The sequence below is a fragment of the Myodes glareolus genome, chromosome 6 (assembly GCF_982192425.1).
Source record: "Myodes glareolus chromosome 6, mMyoGla1.1, whole genome shotgun sequence".
NCBI lineage: Eukaryota > Metazoa > Chordata > Mammalia > Rodentia > Cricetidae > Myodes > Myodes glareolus.
In genome coordinates this window covers 116,238,730-116,258,056 of record NC_142031.1, presented here as the reverse complement: position 1 = coordinate 116,258,056, position 19,327 = coordinate 116,238,730, and the positions used below count along the sequence as shown (strand labels likewise).

At 50.5% G+C, this 19,327-nt stretch overlaps 1 protein-coding gene across 4 annotated transcripts in view; it reads right to left on the bottom strand.

The window, feature by feature from the left end:
* Nucleotides 1-4,032: 4,032 nt before the first annotated feature.
* Nucleotides 4,033-19,327, bottom strand: part of Dpp6 (dipeptidyl peptidase like 6) — an 868,555-nt gene continuing 853,260 nt past the window's right edge. For all 4 annotated transcript variants that reach the window (XM_085691109.2, XM_048440198.3, XM_087907530.1 and 1 more), the window contains exons 20-26: nucleotides 18,205-18,399; nucleotides 14,631-14,685; nucleotides 11,346-11,457; nucleotides 8,933-8,991; nucleotides 8,169-8,241; nucleotides 7,989-8,062; nucleotides 4,033-5,936 (exon numbers count right to left, since the gene is read on the bottom strand). In XM_085691109.2, coding sequence (XP_085547235.2) covers nucleotides 5,790-5,936; nucleotides 7,989-8,062; nucleotides 8,169-8,241; nucleotides 8,933-8,991; nucleotides 11,346-11,457; nucleotides 14,631-14,685; nucleotides 18,205-18,399 — 715 coding nt within the window. In that variant the 3' untranslated portion in view covers nucleotides 4,033-5,789. The remainder of the gene's footprint in view (nucleotides 5,937-7,988; nucleotides 8,063-8,168; nucleotides 8,242-8,932; nucleotides 8,992-11,345; nucleotides 11,458-14,630; nucleotides 14,686-18,204; nucleotides 18,400-19,327) is intronic.

Below are 19,327 nucleotides of genomic sequence, written 5' to 3'. Positions count from 1 at the left end.
AGGCCCTGAGGAGGACACTAGTTTCCTCAGGGGTACACCATCCTCATCGTGTGTCCACAGGGATCCTGCGGTTGCTGCCCTGCTCCGTGTGGGTTTTTGAAGCCACAAGCATTACGTGGAGTCTCTACTCAGGATGGTGATGAGTAACCGTGGTGGCTACTACCGTGGAGTTTGGGAGTTAGTGGAATCTGATGTGTTTATGGGTTTTCTGACAGAAGACGAGACACAGGTGGAGCAGAGCAGCTACCTTGCCGTGGGCACAGCCTTGTCTGTGACAATCATGTGTGGCACTGCTTCTGGAGCACATTGAGAATTCAGTCTGGATGGAGAAATACCAGTTAGCGAGCACGGTACATCACAGCGAGCTGAGCTACAGCACGTCAGGTTAGGCGACCTTGGGAGTCCAGGGCTTGACTTTACACTGGGGATATAGACGGGGCCTGGCTGCCATTTCTCTGACTCTGTGGCTGCTAGGAGCTGTCAGATCAGCACCAGAGCTGCGAGATCCCATTATCTGATATGGAACAGGCCCTCCTGCCATTAGGATACCTTCAGCCATTTTATAAAACTGAATGTCAAGGCCTTTGCTGGCTTGGCTGACACAGGAGAAACTGCCTGTAACTGAAGGACAAGCCAGGGCCACAGGGCCACACAAAGGCCTACAGGCAGCCATAGAACTTTCCTCACTGTCCACCCAGAGTCAGTCTTGGGACCAGGTCAAGGGAGTCTCTGGGTCCCACAAAGCAGCTCAGATTTTGTTTCCTGCACTGGGGACTTGAAGTGTCAGGGTTGGAGTAAACTTCTGTGCGACTGTGGTCCTGGCACTCGCCAGCTCAGACCAACCTGTGTTCCCATGTGTTCCCATGTGTCTCCGGCTCAGGGACTCTTAGGACTGCATCACGCTGCATCAAGGACCACATTCAAGTGCACTCCTGTGTCTAGGTGTCTCTTCACCACCTGGGACTCAGGACCGTGGGGGTGTCCTTACGAGATGGCAACTGAGTTATCCAGATTAAGTGAGAAGAGCCAGGCAAAGAGGGAGAAAAGGGTGGAGAGGGAAGGCAAGGGAAGGAAGGGGAGCTCATAGGAGCTGTAGAGCCTCTTGCTGTCTCTGAACACAGTCTCATCTACTGTGGTTGGCCACATGGTCTCACTTCCAGTGTGGTAAGGGCCCTCACAGCCGGTAAGCATCGGGGGGGGGGATCCCAGAAAACTTCTTGGGGGCTGTCAGGAGGATCCTGTCTGATACCTTGGATCAATGGCTGAGTCAGGAAAGCAGAGAGGTGTGTGTGACTCTCCAGACTTCCTGGGGGCAGCAGGAAGAGGGTTGGGGCTAGGAGGCAGCACAGCCATGCTGAGGTGGCCAGAGCTGCCCTTCAGCAACAGTGCCAAGCCTGGACCTCCTGGATCCCAGCAGCCTTGCTGGTGTGGATATCACACCCATGGCATCTGGATGGGTCCCTCAGAGAGGTCTGCGATGGCCCTTGAGGTGAGAGGGTGTTGCTGAGATAAGGGGCTGTGGTGGATGTTCTTGAGGGCTTCTTCTGGCCAGGGTCCTATCCTGCCTATATCTTGGCTTCCTCCTCACTCTGACAACAATGGGGCTCTTGGGCTGGAGGTTCTTTGCTGTCACCCCTCCCCAAGTGTTTTCACTGCCTACCTGACTTCAGCCTAGGCTTAAATGTTACCTTTTCAGGGGTTCCCTGACAGCACCCCACCCCTCCTCATGCTTTCATTTCTAGTTTGTAGAAGTCTATCTATTCTATTGTAAGTCTTCTCCTTGACTCTTCTAGGCTGCTAGGAGCAGGCTCTGTGTTTCCTAGGCTGCCATGTACCTACCACAGGAACAATGCCCTGTGCACTTGATCGTAGTATAAACAGTCGTAGCTTAGGAAGTTGGGGTCCCATCTGGCCCTGCCCCTGATCTCAGGAGATTGCAGTAGGGTGTCCACAGGAGGCCTGACAACAAGTGCCACTCAGATGGCACAGGATTCCACGCACAGCCTTGCCCCGATTTTGAGTCTTATAGTTTCTGCCTCCCAGCTGGAGATAGCCCCAATGTCTCTAAATAATTTATCTAAGCCCCACCACCTAGAAGGCAGCCAGAATCAGAGCAGCGTCTCCTTCATGTTATAGTAGTCTGATTTTAAAGTCTTCTTCCTGTTGAATCTTAACACATCTGTATCTATCTGACTTGGAAGTTCCTTTTCTGACTTCCATTCCCTCAGCAATACTCCAGGCCTTAGCGCTTCATCTTCCAGCATTTGCCTCCAACAGTGAGCAACAAGAATTTGATCCTTTTTCTTTCTTCCTATTCTCTTTCTTCTCCTCCCCTTCTTTCCTTAAGTTTAATTTTTATTTATTTATATGTTTTGCCTGCCTATATGTATGTGAACCATGTTCATACCTGGGTCCCACAGAGGCCATAAGGAAGTGATAGATCACCTGGAACTGGAGTGACAGATGGTTGTGAGTTGCCATGTGGGTAATGGGAATCCCACCCTAGTCTTCCTCTGGAAGAATGGCTAGTGATCTTAACCACTGAGCTCTCTCTCCAGCCCCTCTTTATTCTCTTCTTCCTCCTCTTCCTTCCCTCTTTCTCCTTCTTCTCTTTCTTCCCACCCTCTCCTCATTTTTGGATACAGGTCTTGTGTGGCCTTGAACTTGTCATGTGACTAAGATGTCAGGTGTGAGTTACCATGTTGAGCCCCGTGCTATATGGATTTTACTTGATGTATTCAGGGCTTTCGATGCATCAGATTTGGAGAGCAATGAGTATTTCAAACACGTTGTGCTGAAGACGCCACACAGTTTGGTTTCTGGACATGGAAAATATAAAGCTGGGGCTGAGTTGGGAGCCTCCTTATTGATGGCTGGCTTTTCTATAGCGCCAGGATGCAGACTGCTAGAGAAGAGTCATCAGTAGTCTTCCCCAGTTGCAGACATTGCATGATTAGCAACCTGCCAGGCAAGATGTGCCCACTGGTGTAATAGCAGCACGATTGCTATGGGTGGATATGAGCCTGACTCCACTGGAGGGGGAATTCACATCCTATGAAGCTGGTCATGGGTCATGACTGGGAAGGGCAGGGGTCCTGGTGGAAAGCTAGTGGTATGTAGCCAATGGACGTGCTGAGTGCCTCAAGTTGCCTTCTAAGTATTTATGATTATACCCATAATTCAGTGCTACTCACAGCTTTGTTCAGAGGAGTTTCTTTTGCAGGTGCCCAAAGTACTGAGAAAAAGAGATTGTGGTGTGCTCATCTTTAAACGGGACCTCTATATCATCCACTCTAAGGTACAGGAACATCAAGATGCAAAGAAAGATTAGAAGAGCCAGAGAATGGGGAAGGAGTGCTGGGAAATGCTGTCCCTGTGACAGGATGTGTCTGTCACCCTTAGGTACTCACAGCAGCTGTGGTCACCTGCACACAATTGGGCCCATCGACATTCTATCATGGATCTGGATGGGGAGTATGAAGTCCCACCCTCCCTGAGGAGCTACTGATATTTCATGTGGCTGGAGGAGGAGGAACATTTTCTTCAGTGGTATAGTCACTGCCCATAACTCTTCACCCATGGTCATGTAAGCACCCCTAGTCAAATTCCTTGGCTCACCGTATGAAAGTAGAAGGGGGGGCTGTTTGAGAAAAGGGAGGGCTCAGCAGCAGTGGGAGAGCACAGGGAAGGGCAGCGGGGTGAATATGTTTCCTACGTATGTATGTATGTATGTATGAAAATGTCACAAGACCCACTATTCTGTAGGATGCATGCTCATAGTGAAAAGCAAACTCCACCCAGCATTAACAAAGCAAAACAGGTCAGGCATGGTGGTGCACACACTTAATCCCAGCATCTGGGAACAGAGGACAGTCTGGTGAGGGCCATAGTGAGTTCCAGGCCAGCCAGGGCTACACTGCAAGACACCCCACCTCCCACTCCAAGGAAAGAAAGCAAAAACCATGTCTTGAAGCCTAGCCCACTTTCTAATGGGAGCCAGTGGAGGAAAGTAAAAAAAAAAAACAACCTGAGTGGTAAAATAATGTTTTATTCCATGGATGACAAACGCTACCATGCCTCATCCCCGTCGCCCTCCGACCTGTCCTTGCAGCCAGAGCTGACTCCCCCTTTCAGACCTCCTGGGCTTTGCTGCCAGCTGAGCCTGTTGAAGTAGTGAAAGCATGGTCTGTCTGTCTGTCTGTCTGTTTGTCTGTCTGTCTGTCAGCATGAGGTCCCTTCTCATCAGTGTGACACATCTTCTGTGGAAAACCCCAGGATACAACTCTTCCAACAGACCTAACAAGAGCCAGTGCTTGTGTGGACGGAATCAAAACCCACAAACATTAAAAAAAATAAACAAAACAAAAAATACCCAAAATCAAAACAAAAAACATGGACACATCTCTGAGGACAGGGTTTCAGGACACCCCAGCAGGAGTGGAACCTGGGGTGGTTCGTACCAGCATACAGGTTGTCAAAAGTCCTGAAAGGAAATAATGGCAATGGATATATTTCAAACTAGCACTTCTGGACAGGCCAGATCAGCCAGAGAGGTGTCTGCATGCAAGTTCAACACAAGGATAGGCCTGGGAGGGGGAGGGGACTGCACAACGCCAGACACACATTTCTTGCTTTATATACAATGAAACGAAATATACATGGGTGGCAGTGGTCACACATCTGGTCGGTAGTGTATCTTACAAGGCTACTGAGAGAGGGTGGGGCTCACCGACGGCACTGTCAGAGCAGGAGGGGGGAGCCAGCCTGGGGCAGCTGGTGATGACCTGGTCCGGTTTATTACTCAGCAGACCTAAGAGTGGAACCAACCTTCTGTCTTGTGATTTTTAACCTAATGTCACCTGGAGAGAGCAGACAGCTGATCAAGGAGGGGAAAGAGTAGCAGTTTAAGTTCATGTGGGATGGATGGGGAGCCATAGGCGAGTCCCAGCTCCACTCAGGGGGAAGAAGGTTTGACTGATGAGCTTTTAGTGAGTGCTGCTGGGTGCTCTGAGTCCTTGGTGTCTGCAATACCTCCACCAAGTCTAACAGAGACAGCAGGTGTTCCAGAATGATCTCTTTATCCAAACAAGTACGACATGGAAAGCATAGCAAAGCAACAGAAGACCGAAAGAAAGAATGCTCGGAGTGAGACAGTCCAGGGGCCGAGACAGTGGGGTGTCCAGTTAAAACCATAGAAAAATACAAAGTAATTCTACAAGGTTAACCATGGGCAGAGTTATAGTCTTACTTTGTACATAAAAGACCTGTTTTCTGGGTGCAGATAGGGACAGTGGGGGCTCTTCTAACCACAGAAAGGGGCCAGGCATGTATGAACACTGCTGAGACAACCATGCTGTCCTGTTCCCATGGCACAGCTCTGTCAGACAGGAAGCCAGACAGGACTCACAGTTGAGGGCACAGATGCAGTGTGTGAATGCAGACAGCGGGTCTCAATGCTACAGAGAGAAAGCTTGGACGTAAGGGCTCAAAGTGTGCCCTCACGGTCATTGTCCTTCACTTTGTCCCCTCGGGGGAGAGGGCATGGGATGTGCCAGTCATTGGGGGCCAGGAGGAGGCGATGCTGCTGAGGTGGGGTTGTTCCAGGCTATGTGGTTCCCACCAGAGCTTGTCGCCCCCACCCAAATGGCCTTCAGTATCGAGACACATGCTACGGAATGCCGACACCCCCACTTCCACTGCCCTTGGAGGAAGAGTGGTGGTGGGGGAGGGTTCCTCAGTTGCATATTGTTGTAGAAAGAGCCATGTCTGTGCTTAGGTCTCAAGCAACATTAGTCCTCCTCCTCATCCTCTTTTGATGTGGCTGTGGGTAGCTTGTCCTGGATCCTGAAGCATTCCACAAAGAAGTTGATGATGGACCGGTACAGATGCTGCTTGAGTGCCACGCTGTGGAAATAGTGGCTTTCATCTGGGTATATCTGTGAAGGGAGAAGAACGAGGTTACCTCTCGGTAGTTCACCTGCTAAAGGGACTCCTGGAGGCATGGAGGATATGCAGTCTGGGAAAAGCCATGCTCCACACACTGAATTCCAGCTGGAGAAGGAATCTCTTAGCCACAGGAGTCCCAGCAGCAGCGCCCTTTCCTCGGGGGAGCTCTGTTTCTGTACCAAGCAGAAGGGCTCTTGCAGCCTTGGCAGCTCATGAAAACTTACCCATCTACCCAGAACCTTCTCCCTTGGCATTTCTATTCCCCTCCCCAAGAGAATGGATGCAGTGAGGACTGGTTGAGTAAGTCGGAAAATACCTCATTTAGCAGACCTTCTGGCCAGAGCTACTTGCTCTACTTTGCAGCCTGGGTACACACTTAGAACTACAAGGTCGGCCTGGAGTTAAAGGCTAGGCTCACAACCGAAAATATAAGAACTTCACGGTCACAGGCCAAGGATCACACACACACAGACACACACACAGAGGGGGTGGAGAGAGAGAGACAGAGAGAGAGAAACAGACAGAAAGACACACACACACACACACACAGGGAGAGGGAGGGAGGGAGAGAGGGTGGGAGGAAAGGAGAGAGAGAGAGAGAGAGAGAGAGAGAGAGAGAGAGAGAGAGAGAGAGAGAGATGACTAACTTTTGGCTGAGTGGTTCTCCAGGATGGGAATGAGCCCCAGGCTGCCTGCTCTCTGAACCCACACGTGCTGACTTAGTATACGCTCACGCAGCTGTGTCTTGGGTCCAGGTGATGTGAGAAGGAAAACTGAATAGAGTCTGGCTCATAATTGTTTCTGGTGAGAGCTGAATACTATAATACCCCAAGGCACTAGGACAAGGCCTGCGACAATGGAGGGCTGATAAACAGGCACGCCAGCTAGAGCGGGTCTTTAGTGGACAGCCAAAGCAATGGCATAACCTGTCTTCTAGAGGCACCGCACTGATCCCGCACGCACGCCCGGCGAAAAGCCAAGTGTGATTTGGAATCTTACTCTTTCTATATCTGAGCCCAGTTTCATTTTGAGTCCTGTATTCTTTTCATGCTTTTGAGAGTAACACTCTTATTTATTTATTTATTTATTTATTTATTTATTTATTAATGATACCATTAGCCTGAAATATGTACGTTCAGCTCATAAGCTACAAGAAGGCAATCAGGGGGCATGCCACCCCTCTTGCATTGTCCCCTGTTCCTGTGCTCTCCCCTGGAGCTTGTCATGACTGCAGACTCTTGAGTGTCTATGAGGGCAGCTGCTGTGTTAGCATGCATGGCGCCAGGGGAGTCCTTTCCTAGGCCCAGGTGCCATGATGTGTGGAGTATACTTAACAAATCCAGAGTGCGTCACACTCTGAAATGTAATGTTACCAAGCCATTCACCGCAGCCAACAACTTTCAGGCCAAAGTCCCTTCCTTACTCAGTCTACATACAGGGCTGCCAGAGGTCATTGGATGCTGAATGCAGAGGAAGACAGTGGTCAAAACCAGACAGACTCTCTGGTGGAGTTAGGGTGCCGTTTACCCCTGAATTTAGAAGATGGTGAGCTTATAACTGTTTTATCAAAGGAGCCAGAGCACAAGAAGGAAACTAGAGAAGCTTCCAGCATCATTCCTGTGTGTGGCTGGGGAGAGGTAGGAGTGAACGCCAGTGAAGCCAGTCGAGGGTTTTGTTTCTGGGACGGACAGTGTTTGATCACAGTCACAGAGGGGAGAGGAGCTCGGGGCATTCACAGGGCTCTTGCCCAGAGAGAGTCAGAAAGAGAAGACTCGATAGCCACCCATGCTGGGACACCAGTCCTCCCTCCCCATATCTACAAAACACTGCCAGGGCCTGCATGTGCTGGCTTGGCCATCTTCTCTGCTTAGAAGTGGAATGTGGGGCAGGGTCGGGAGGAACAGTGGTGGCTTGGATACAGAGGGGAGCTGCTATCATTTGAAGGGCACTGGCATGATATGATGTGGACCCCGCTCGGTCCTGTCCCCACGACAAGGGCCACCTTGCTCTATGTACCACACCTCCCAGGGAGCATCCCATACCTGTAAGCTGTAATTGGCCTTTCCTTTGATCAGCTGTGTGATGAGCTCAGCTGTGTGCTGGAAATGGATTTTTTCTGTAGAAGAAAACAGAAACAAACATTTGCCAAAAAATTCACATCACCACCCAGGGGACCTTCAGCACTAGGGGTTTTGGGTGTGGGGGGGGCGCTCTGTCCTCACCGTCAGCCGTGGCATGGATGATCAGGAACTGCTGGTCCTCCAGTGCGGACACTCGGTGTGCCAGCTTGGTCATCTGCGTGTGTGGGGGGCAAGAGGACAGGGTTATCTGTGGGGCAATGGATAGGGAGCAGGTGGGGGTTGGGGACATTGATGGAGGGGTCAAGGGAAACGGTGGGAAATGCCAGGCCCTGGAGAGCTGGGCTGTCTATGTCATGAGAAAAGAACAATTCCCTTAGAGTAGGGGAAAGGAGAGAGAAAGTGAAGGGGGTTCTCTGAGAAGAGGTGGTCTTAGAGGGCCATCATGTCACCCAGTGACACTGGACAGGCTTGTCCCTCTGTCCATGTAGAGTCCTGCACAACACTGCTTTCTGCCTGTGCATGGCTGATGACGTGCTGTGTATAACACTCTGAGACAACAGGATGGCTGGGATGTAGTAAGAAACACAATTCATACTTCACCCTCCCAAAGAGGAACTGGCCTTGATGTGGGGAGCAGGGGCCCCCAACCACCAGCAGCACCCTGGGCTTTCTCATCTCTCTCCTTCACCCACCAAAGCCAATCAGGAGAACAGAGGAGCTTACAGAGGCCACATTAATCCAGCTCAGTGCAGTGAGAAGATGATCCCAAGGTTGTGATGGTGGAGAGGCCCAGCCCTTTGGGAGGGAGAGTGGGTGGGGATGAGAGGTGGGAGGACGGGGAAGAGTAGATGGATCAGTCTCACCTGGTTCCCTGTCTCTCCAAATAGCAGCTATGCCAAACGTACCTCATATGCTCTGTTGTCGAGTCCATGGAGGCCAAGGTACCGCTCGGAAAATGCAGAGGCTGCACGGAGGCAAAGGGAAAGGGTCATCCCTGGTCCTCAAGGGCTCCAATGGGCAGAGCCCAGATGGAAGGGATGAGGCTGCAGGATGGGGCCATTTCCCTGCTACTTGCATAGTAAATGCTAAGCTTTTTGTTGGTTTTTTTTTTTTTGCTTTTGTTTTGAGACAAGGTCTCACTATGTAGTTTTAGCAGGTCTGGAAACTGAATGTGTAAGCCCAAATGGCCTCATCATCACAGAAATCCACCTCCCTCTGCCTCCCAAGTACCGGGATTAAATGTATGCACCACCCACCATACTGGACTTAAGTTTTTGGGATTTAAAAGCTGTCTCCTAAATCTCCTACCTCATGGCAAGGGAGTCAAACAGTGTGTGTGTGTGTGTGTGTGTGTGTGTGTGTGTGAGAGAGAGAGAGAGAGAGAGAGTGATATGTTTAAATGCGTCATTCCTGGTGAATTTCTCTAAGCAGCTTAGATCCTGGTTCTGCACACCTGATGTGTGCCAGGTGATGGAGAAGGGGGCAGTGCTCCCATAGCATTGTTCTGCCAGGACAACCAGGGATGAGGGCTCACTTCGATGTCACAGGGTTTCTGGGGTGACCTTTGTGAGTTACAGGAGGCAGGGGAAGGAACTTTGTGGTTCATTAAGATACAGGTGGGCTGGGGAGCTCAGCAGACAGGGCCCGCCTAGCAAGCATGAGGTCTTGAGTCCTATATGCAGCACTGAAAACAAGGAGCGTGTGTGTGTGGGGGGGTTCAGTTTAATTTATGCATATCTGAATCAGGTGAATTGGAATGGTATGATTAAGAAATTAAGAGTCTCACTGAACAATCCAACACACAACACATATATTCCCATGGGAAGATTACTCTGGAGTTGAACCAGGAACATTCTAATGGCCAGGGCATGATGTAGGAAGAGCATCTGTCTATGTGTTACTTTCATTGGTTAATAAAGAAACTGCCTTGGCTTTAGATAGGACAGCAGCTTAGATAGGTGGAGTAGACAGAACAGAATGCTGGGAGAAAGAAGCAGAGTCAGGCAGATGCCATGAACTCTGGTCCAAGATGGACATAGGTTAGAATCTTCCTGGTAAGCCACCACCTCGTGGTGCTACACAGATTAATAGAAATGGGCTAATCAAAATGTGAGAGTTAGCCAGTAAGAGGCTAGAGCTAATGGGCCAGGCAGTGTTTAAAAGAATACAGTTTCCATGTAATTATTTCAGGTAAAGCTAGCCGGGTGGCCGGAATGCAGCCCGCCACTCCTTTTGCAACAAGGGCAAAGTCATTTGCATCAGAGCTGTGACACCCTGTGTCATGAGCTCCTCAGAGGCTGCTAGACCAGCACCTTAGGAGGGACACAGGGAAGAGAGCAGTTCCCACAGTACTGCAGCAGACTTAAGACAAGAAGACCCCTGATTCTTTTTTAAAAAAAATTTTATGATTTATTTATCTTTTATTTTATGTGCATTGGTGTGAAGGTGTCAGATCCCCTGGAACTGGATTTTCAGACAGCTGTGAGCTGCCATGTGGGTGCTGGGAATTGAACCCGGGTCCTCTGGAAGAGAAGTCAGTGCTTTTAACAGCTGAGCCATTTCTCCAGCCCCAAGACCCCTGATTCTTGTCATCACCTAATATGGGGTCTCCTGGGGCTCAGAGCCTCGTGCCCTGGAGCACTAAACAGAATGTGTATTTTCAGGGCTACTTAGGGCTTTGTGTTGAGTATCACCAAGCCACACACTGCCAGAGAAAGGGGTAGATGCCAAAGAGAAGACAACTGTGTTGGGCAGGGATCATGTCTGCTTCGGCAGGTGGCTCTCTAGGTCATCTCAGGTCTGTTTGGAGCCCACACAAGTCATCCTGATGGCCCATCCCCCAGGTCTAGTCCCGCTCCTGGGAAGCTTTGCTCGGCACAAAGAAGTATGGCCAGGTGCAATCTGTGGACCTGGATGGAGGCAGGCAGACCCCCATATCCCGGGAGTAGTAATAACCTCACCATCACCAGCGTGGTCTGTGTGCAAGCACCCGCCCCTCCTCCCTTCTTTCCCCTCTGTACTTGCCCGGCGCACACATTCCTGCAGCAGAATGGCCTAGGCATTGCTCCCTACCTCCTCCCCACTTGTGGGCACAGGCTTTTCTGAAGTCATTACTGTGAGCTGACCTTGGATTTTGGAGAGTGATCTTTGCCTACTGGTGAACTGACCCACCTTCACTCCAAACAATGGCTAAGGACTCCCCTCCTGCCCCAAGGGGTCACTATGTCCTGTGGGTGCTTGCTATAGGGCACAGAGGTGCTGAAGGGAAAGGTGGGGTTATGCTGCAAGCTCAACCTTGGGTCTCATCAAAGCCATTACCATAGAGTTTGAAGTCTGTTATTGGAGAGAGCGCTGAGCCGCAGGTGAAAGTCTGGCCTTGATTGTCTCCCTTGGCTGGGAGGATGTAAGTGCTCAGGTAACCACCATAATCCTAGGAGACAGAAGGGAAAAAGAAGAGGCAAGGGGTGGGGTCACTTTCCACAACTCAGTAGGAAACTAGCCTCAGCCCATGAAGGCCAGCCCCTAATATGTATGTGTTCATGAAGTTTTTCAAAGACCTGAGCTTTATATCCTTGTTGGGCAATAGATGAGACACTAAATAGTTCCCCGGTTCCATGTTGTGTGACTCAGTCTCCCCCTCTTCAGCACCCAGTGCCCAGAGACCTGGGATAAGTATGCCTCTATGTGATCACAGAGATCACATCCTCTGCCTAGGATGGTGGCAGAGGGAACCTGGTGTCCAACTGGTGTCCAGCATTCCAGTCCAGCCTCCCTTCCTCTTCCTCATCTACAGCCAGCGCCTGTCTCTGTGCATCCTATAGAAGCTGAAGCAGAGCTCAGGAACAGGGTGGAGAAAAGACCTTCATGCCACCCAGCCCAGGACTTCATGAAACTTGTATGTGTGTCCTGCAAGTAGGGTGAGCCCTTAGCACTCACGAGGTCTGACTGCTGGTGTGGATCTCCTAGCTGAAGCTGTGCCCCATCACTGTCTGGTACCTTCCAAGTATTATCGTCTGCTGAGAGAAGTCAAGTGGAATGGGACAAATTCCCTGAGCATGAATGGGCTGAGAGAACTAGAGACAAATGGTGGCTGTAGAAGGCATATGTGAGTAAGTGGGTGTATGAGACAGAGAGAAAGAGGGAGAGAGAGAGAGAGAGAGAGAGAGAGAGAGAGGTGAACATTTGTGAGTATCTATCTATCTATCTATCTATCTATCTATCTATCTATCTATCTATCTATCTATGTGACCATATAAGCAAAGGAACATAAGAACATGCAGGCGTGTGTGCTTACATGTATGGGCATACAGCTGAAAATACAGTTGTATGCATATGAATGGATATTCTGAGCCTGTCTACTTGTGTGAACATGTGAGCTCATATGTGAATGCATATGTATTGAATGTGTAAATGTCCAAGCAGGCATAGAGGAGGAAAGAAGGCAGAGTCAGAGAGATGCCATGTAGCTGCCGAAGCAGAAAGATGCAAGAACCTTACCGGTAAGCCACAGCCTCGTGGTGATACACAGATTAACAGACATGGGTTAATTTAAAATATAAGAGCTAGCTAGGAATACACTTGAGCCATTGGCTAAACAATACTGTAATCAATACATTTTTTTGTAGCATTATTCGGGTCTGGATGGCTGGGAAATAAAAATGCAGTCTCTGTTTACAAGTGGGGAACCCGAGTTGGAGGCTCACAAAACTTCTGTTTAAGGTACATTTATACAAAGCCAAACAAAACCTAAACAGACCCAGGCTACTAAGCAAAGTGTGAGGCCCCCCTTGGCAGAACAGGAAAGCAAGGGTCTGGCAAGTAACAAGCTGCTGCTTGCTTGGCTCCAGCCATCGGGGGAGGAGTGCATCTGAAGGGGCATGGCCCCTCCCCGCATGGCACACTTGGCTCTAGCCATCGGGGGAGGAATGCATCTGAAGGTGCATGGCCCTCCCCGCATGGCACACTTGGCTCTAGCCATGGGAGAGGAATGCATCTGAAGGTGCATGGCCCTCCCCGCACGGCACACTTGGCTCTAGGCATGGGGGAGGAATGCATCTGAAGGTGCATGGCCCCTCCCCGCATGGCACACTTGGCTGTGTAGCCCAGCTGGCCACACCCGGATAAAACCCACTGACAATCAGATGACCCTGGGCCTGCTGTGGCCAGAGAAAGTGACCCGGTCCCAGTGGGTGTTACTGTCTGAGGCAAAGGAAGAAGGCCAGGTTAGCTCCCCTTCTAGATGGACATTGTTATATGTTTGGGGAGAGTGAAATTCATGAAGACCCCCTCATTGGCCCCCTCACTTCTGTCACAGGGGTGCTAGGAAGTCAGGGGTGTGAGGGTTAAGGGGTGTAGTGAGTACTGAGGCCCAGTTAAGTTTATCAGTGATCTACGGCCCTGGGCTACTCACAGGCAGGAGTGTCTGGAACAAGCCTCAGGGCTATCTCGTGGCTCTGTTCCGCCTCTGAGGGGAGCCCACTGGCGATTCTCCCTGTGGCCTCGCTTCCACAGGGGCTCAGGTGGATTAAAGCTCAGATGAAGTGACTCTACAGGCTCATGCTTTGAACGTGAGTCCCCAGCTGGTAGCACTGTTCTAGAAGACCAATGAACTTTTGGGATATGGGCCTAACTGGCAGGCATTGATTGGGCCATGCACACCCTCTTTAAATAAGAAGAAATTTTGGGATCCTAGGTCAGTTAAGATAATAAGATCACAACCAACTCTACCTCTGGCCACAGTTCCTCTACTTTCTCTGCTGACCCCTTACCCTCAGAGATGTAATGTAGACTCCCACGATCATGGCTGCCATTCCTTTCCCATCACGGAGCTAGGAGCCAAAATAGATCCTTTATCCCTCAAGTTGCTTTTTGTCAGGTATTAGGTGAGAGCCATGATTGTCTCCCATACGACACCATCAGGTCCCCCAGTGCACATGGCTCACCAGTCTGTGGGGTATATTCTGGTGTTGACTGCAGGGCTCCTCTAAAGGGGTGGTGGGGCTTCCACGAGGAAAGAGAAGCACAGCCATGAGCTCTTGGTTTTCTGAGAATAAGGGCTCTCCAGTCCAGGTGGCCTGAGGAAGGGAGGGTGGCCTAGCACACCTTACAAGTAGCCCTTGGAGACCTAATTCCCATCCCTGGGCCTCCACCGCAGCCTGTCTGGGCCAGCTGAGGCTAAGCCATGAGCTGCCAGGTGGAAACTGCTCTGGTTTAGCCACAGGGAACCCACAGTCTTCCTTCCATTTGAGCAAAGGTGGGGGAACAGTGTGGTTGCACACAGGAAGTTGTCCACACCCTGGTTCTTGGTCCCTCTTCTGGAGTGCCCATCAGCGCTCACCAGGTTCGGCAAGGGAAGAAATTAGGAGCTCAGTGAAGTTCTCTGATGATGGCCTGACCTGCTTTCTCTCCTTCTAGGCCAAGTGACAAAGGCCAAAGATAGGTTCTCCTGCAATGCTGCAATCACTAACCTCTCCCTTTCTCTCCTTTCTCTCCCTCCCCTGGGGCCGTAGGTGACCTCAGTGACTCAGAAGGAAGCTGACAGTGGTGAGACACAGTTCTAACCTCCAGGGTCTAGAGGCTCTGGCAGAAGACAGCAAGACTCACCTTCCCAAACACGGCCACTCGTGTCTTGTCAATGTACTGCTCCTTCAGCATGGTCCTGCAGGCCAAGGGAAAAGAGGCGTGAGATGTAGGTGGGTCTCCTCTACAGCCCGTAGTCCACAGCCATGTTGACCAGCCTGAAGAACCTCTTCAAACTAGAAAGGATCCTGGGATTCTAAAAGCAGCTGCTTATTCCTTTTACGTATTTATTTATTTATTTGGTGCTCACTTTGTTTACATTCTAAATGCAATGTACCCCAATGAGGTTTCTGGGGAACTTCTAGGTGCCCAGCCGAGCCTTAGGAGCAGAAGGGAGCCCCAGAGGCCCTGTCCATTTTACCCCACCTTACACCTTCCCTTTTCTAGCAAGGTGCTGGTTTATGTGACCTTACAGGGGACTATATATCCAGGGCTCCAGGGGTCTATGAGCAGGTGGAAGGCATCCAGAGCCAGAGAGCTTCAGGGGGTTAGCATGATGGACTGTCTTCAGTCTCCTCCTTCCACACTGAAAATCTGCCAAGTCTTACAGCCATTCCTGGGCTCTTGTTCTGTGATTGCCTAGGGTTGAGACATGACATCACTGGTTTTTCCCTAGAGCATGTTTGCTGTTGTTTTTGATTAGCTATAGAGACCACTCCTTGTTTATAAGAATGGATAAAAACATTTGCTCTTTGTCCCCGAGCTCTGAGGAAGTGGCTCTAGGGACCACAGGCTCACAGGTTGTCTCAAGGATTCATGATCTTTCTCTGGGGTTCTCTGTAACAGAGAGGAGACACTGCGCCTCAGTGGGACTAGTTAAACCAGATGAGATGAAGTAAGAGCTGGAGAAGACAAGGAGGGGAACCAGGCAGGAGGGCAAGAGGCAAGGACAGTTCTCCCATGATGGCTCCTGGGAGCCCCCTCTAACCCCAGCCTGTTGAGACGCCTCCTCACTTTCCCTGGGAAGTCTGTCTTGTGTACTGTGGGTCACTGACAGTCACCTGCTCCTCCTCCCTACAGACAGAAGCCAATGTTCATTTGTCCCAGTCCTTCCTCTGATGGGAATTATCTCACAGCCAGAATCAGGGCCACCTTGGTCTCCTGGAAAGCCAGCTTCCTGTCTGATGATACAGCTTGCCTGCTGATGATGCGGAGTCTTGCAATCATTCCTAGGCTATTTCTTGTTGCTGTTGGTTCTAGATCACGCAATGTTAAGTCCAGGGAGATGAAATGAAGGTTACTCAGCAGCTTTCGAGTCAAGGAGTTCTTTCTTCTTTTCTGGAAGTTTCTGGAAGTGTCTTCTGTTGCCCTGACCAGTTAGTAACACTGAAAGACTGTAGAAGCTGATGTTATTACAGTCATGGCTCCCCTCAGCTGAGAAAAGTCACTCAGAGTGAGGCTGTCCAGCTTGGCAGTATAGATGGGCAGAGCCTGCATCTCGTTGACACTACTTGTCTTTGGAGCTCCAGTCCTGGGGTCCGCTGTCTCTGTGAACCTTCAGAGCCTACAAGGTTCCTTGCCTTAAAGGCAAATACAAGTGTGTGTGTGTGTGTTGTTGCTGACCTTTGTCAAAAGCATCCTCACACACACACCTTCCATGATGGTTGGGCTCTTGAGACATTCCTGCCTTTGCCTTCTTATTTCATGTGTATGGAGGTTTTGTCTGTGTATGACATGCATTTAATACCCTCAGAGGCCATCAGATGGCATCAGGTTCCCCAGAACTGGCTTTATGGAGACAATTCTGAACTACAGCTACCATGAGGGTGCTGGGGATTGAACCTGGGTCTTCTGGAAGTGCAGCTAATGCTCTTAATCTCCGAGTCATCACTCCAGCCCCATGTGATTTCTGTCTGTAAGATGCATGGGATCTGAAGACATCGTGTTGTCTGTTTTGGTTGGCTCACACTCCCTGATGGGGCTTGCATCTGAACTCTCCTCCGCAAGCTCATGTTCTGAGTCTTGAGCACTTGCTCCTTGCGTGGTGGAGCTGTGTGGGGAAACCGTGGAACCTTTAGAAGGTGGGTACCAGACAGTGGGAATGAAGTAGCAGGGGCAGGCTTCTGAAGGTTTTCGTTCAGCCTTGGTTCCAGTCTAGCTCTGTTTCCTGAGCAACCACCAGGTGAAGATCAACCTGCACACACTCCCACTGCCAGGAACCCTGGCATGCCTCCCCTGCCACGACGGACTGTCTTTCCCAAAACTGTGAGCCAAACAAACCTCTCCACTCTTGAGTTCTTTCCTCCGGCATTTTGATTGTAGTGACGTAAAGGCAGCTAATACTCCACAAAGAAGGTCCTTTGTGGCCCATAAAAAAACGTTTTGAAAAAGCCAGTCAAGACTTCTCCTGGAAGCTTTGGAGCTTTGGGTGTGGAGTGTTGACCAGCTGCAGGCTCCAGCACACATGGGAACTCAGGCAGCCCATACTCTCCCATCATACCTAGGCTTATGAACACACCAGCTAGGATGGCCTATGTCACATGGCTCTTCTTTGTCCTTCGAAGCCTGCAATTCTGCAGGGCGCTGGGACTGTTTTCACTTCACTCTCAGTGCACAGCCACATTCACAGTTCTGGGTGTTGTAAGCCCCCCCTCACCCCACAGAGCGATCCTGGAGGCCCGTTAGATTCGGGCGGGTTCTTCATGCTCCTTTAAAATTTCGGGGACATTGTAAAGCATGGTTTTGAGCATCTGCCCCTTAGTACTGAGCTCCTTCTCTTCTTGGTGGCACTTGGTGGGGCTCACTGACTTGGTGACAGCATGTGGAGAAAGGTAAGGACTGAAAACAGCCACTGCTCAGAGTCCAGAGGGCATTTCTGTCCAGCTGCCTACATATTACAGGGTCCTCTTTTATGCAGTGAGGAGACCCCTTGGCCTTGCCCCACTCCCACTCATGTTCACTCTCTTCTTCCCTCCCTCCCTCCCCTCCCTTCCTCCCTCCCTCCCTCCCTCCCTCTCTCCTCTCTTTCTGGAGATGACTGCATAGCCAACCACAGAAGCCATAGCATGGAGAAGCCAGGCAGATTGCAGTGGTATAAAATGCCCCCCTACAGGCTCATGTGTCCCTAGCTGGTGGCATATTTTGGGAGGTTTTAGTAAGTAAAGCCTCATTGGAGGAAGTTGGCCTTCAAGTTCATTGCCTAGCCACACTTCCCTCCTCTCTGTTTCCTGATCCAGTGAGATTCGAGGATTCCCAGCCAAGGTTCCTGCTACCAGGAACACTGTAGGATCTTGTCAAACTGTGAGCCTAGATAAACCTCTCCTCCTGGAAGAGCTGCTTGTGAGGGAGTTGGCCTCAGAGATCATAAAAGTGATTAATACATAGACCCAGCTCAGTCTTGGCCTCTGATCCTGTGCTTAGATCAGTTCAATACGGAAGCCACCAAGCTGTGTGGAAGCCAGCATGGAAGCCTTCAGGAGAATCCTGCTGGCCATCTTCCTGGAGATGGCCATGCACCTGTCCACAGAGCTCTGTGAGGGCCAGCACGGGATGTGTGTACAGGCAGCAGCAGCAACGGCTGACATGCTCAAGGTGCAGCCCCTGCAGAGAGCATCCCCACCATCTTCCCTGCTCCACCCCTGTCCTCATGGCTGCTCACCTCACAGCTTCCATCTGGTCCTTCTCCTCCAAGAATCCCAGGCGCCTCCGTACTTCATGCAGGAGCTTGGTTCCCTGGAAGCCGCTTCCTCGGCCGTCACACTTGACAACCACTGCTCCATGGCTGCTCACCAACACGGTTTCCCAGGTCACCGCAAATCTCTCTGACACACTTTGACTCCCTGGGGTACCATCCCTAGAAGAGATAGGTCTTCAGCATGCTTCATTATGGCTGGGAAGAACCACATCTGAGAAGATTTCTCCTGCGGGTGTGTATCTTTCCCTTTACTTGGTACCCTGTGCCCACTCCTTGCCTTGGGTTCTGCTGTCTGGGATGGGTGAGCCAGGTATCATTTACATATCCCTCAGAGATTCCTAAGGTACCCCAGTCATCTCAAGGACGAGTGTGTGCATGCGTGTGTGTGTGTAGGCCAGATGTCAACTCTGGTGTTATTCCTGAGGCACCATGTGACTTGTTTTGTGTTGTCATGGTCTCTCACTGGCCTGGAACTCAACCAAGTAGGCTAGGCTGGCCATGTCAGGGAGGCCCAGGGGCATTCCTGTTTGCTTCCCCAGTGATGGGATATGCAACCATGCCTGGCTTTTTAAAAGTATAATTTCTAGAGATAGAATTCAGCGCCTTGTATTGGTGTGGCAAACACTTTATGTCTCCTGAACTCTTCTGGTGAGCATTTCCAACATGATGGCATTTTCCTGTCTGCTTGGGGCTTAACACACCTTGGTCTGCTCCCACCCCCTTGCCTGCCATTTGAGAGCCCAGGATGTGGGACTCCTCAGATGGCTCATTAACTTAGAAACCTTCTTTATGGTTAGGTGGGAAGAAACAGCACACAGGCTGGAGTAGTGACTTTCCCAGTTTGAAGAATGAGGTGCCACTCTCTCCTGAAAGCAGGCATTTGCAGCTCTCGCTGTGAGGAGGGTAGGGACGTTGCACATAGCTCTTTCCTTCTCCATTGGAGACCCCAGGTTGTGGCTTCAAAAGCATTCCCCGTGGAAATGTATACCGTGGGAAATGGCCCGTGCTATGGAGGGGGCTGGACTCAGTGAAGACAGATAAAGGCGAATGGCTCTTGGGTCATTATCATGCAGCTCAGTGCAGGGAT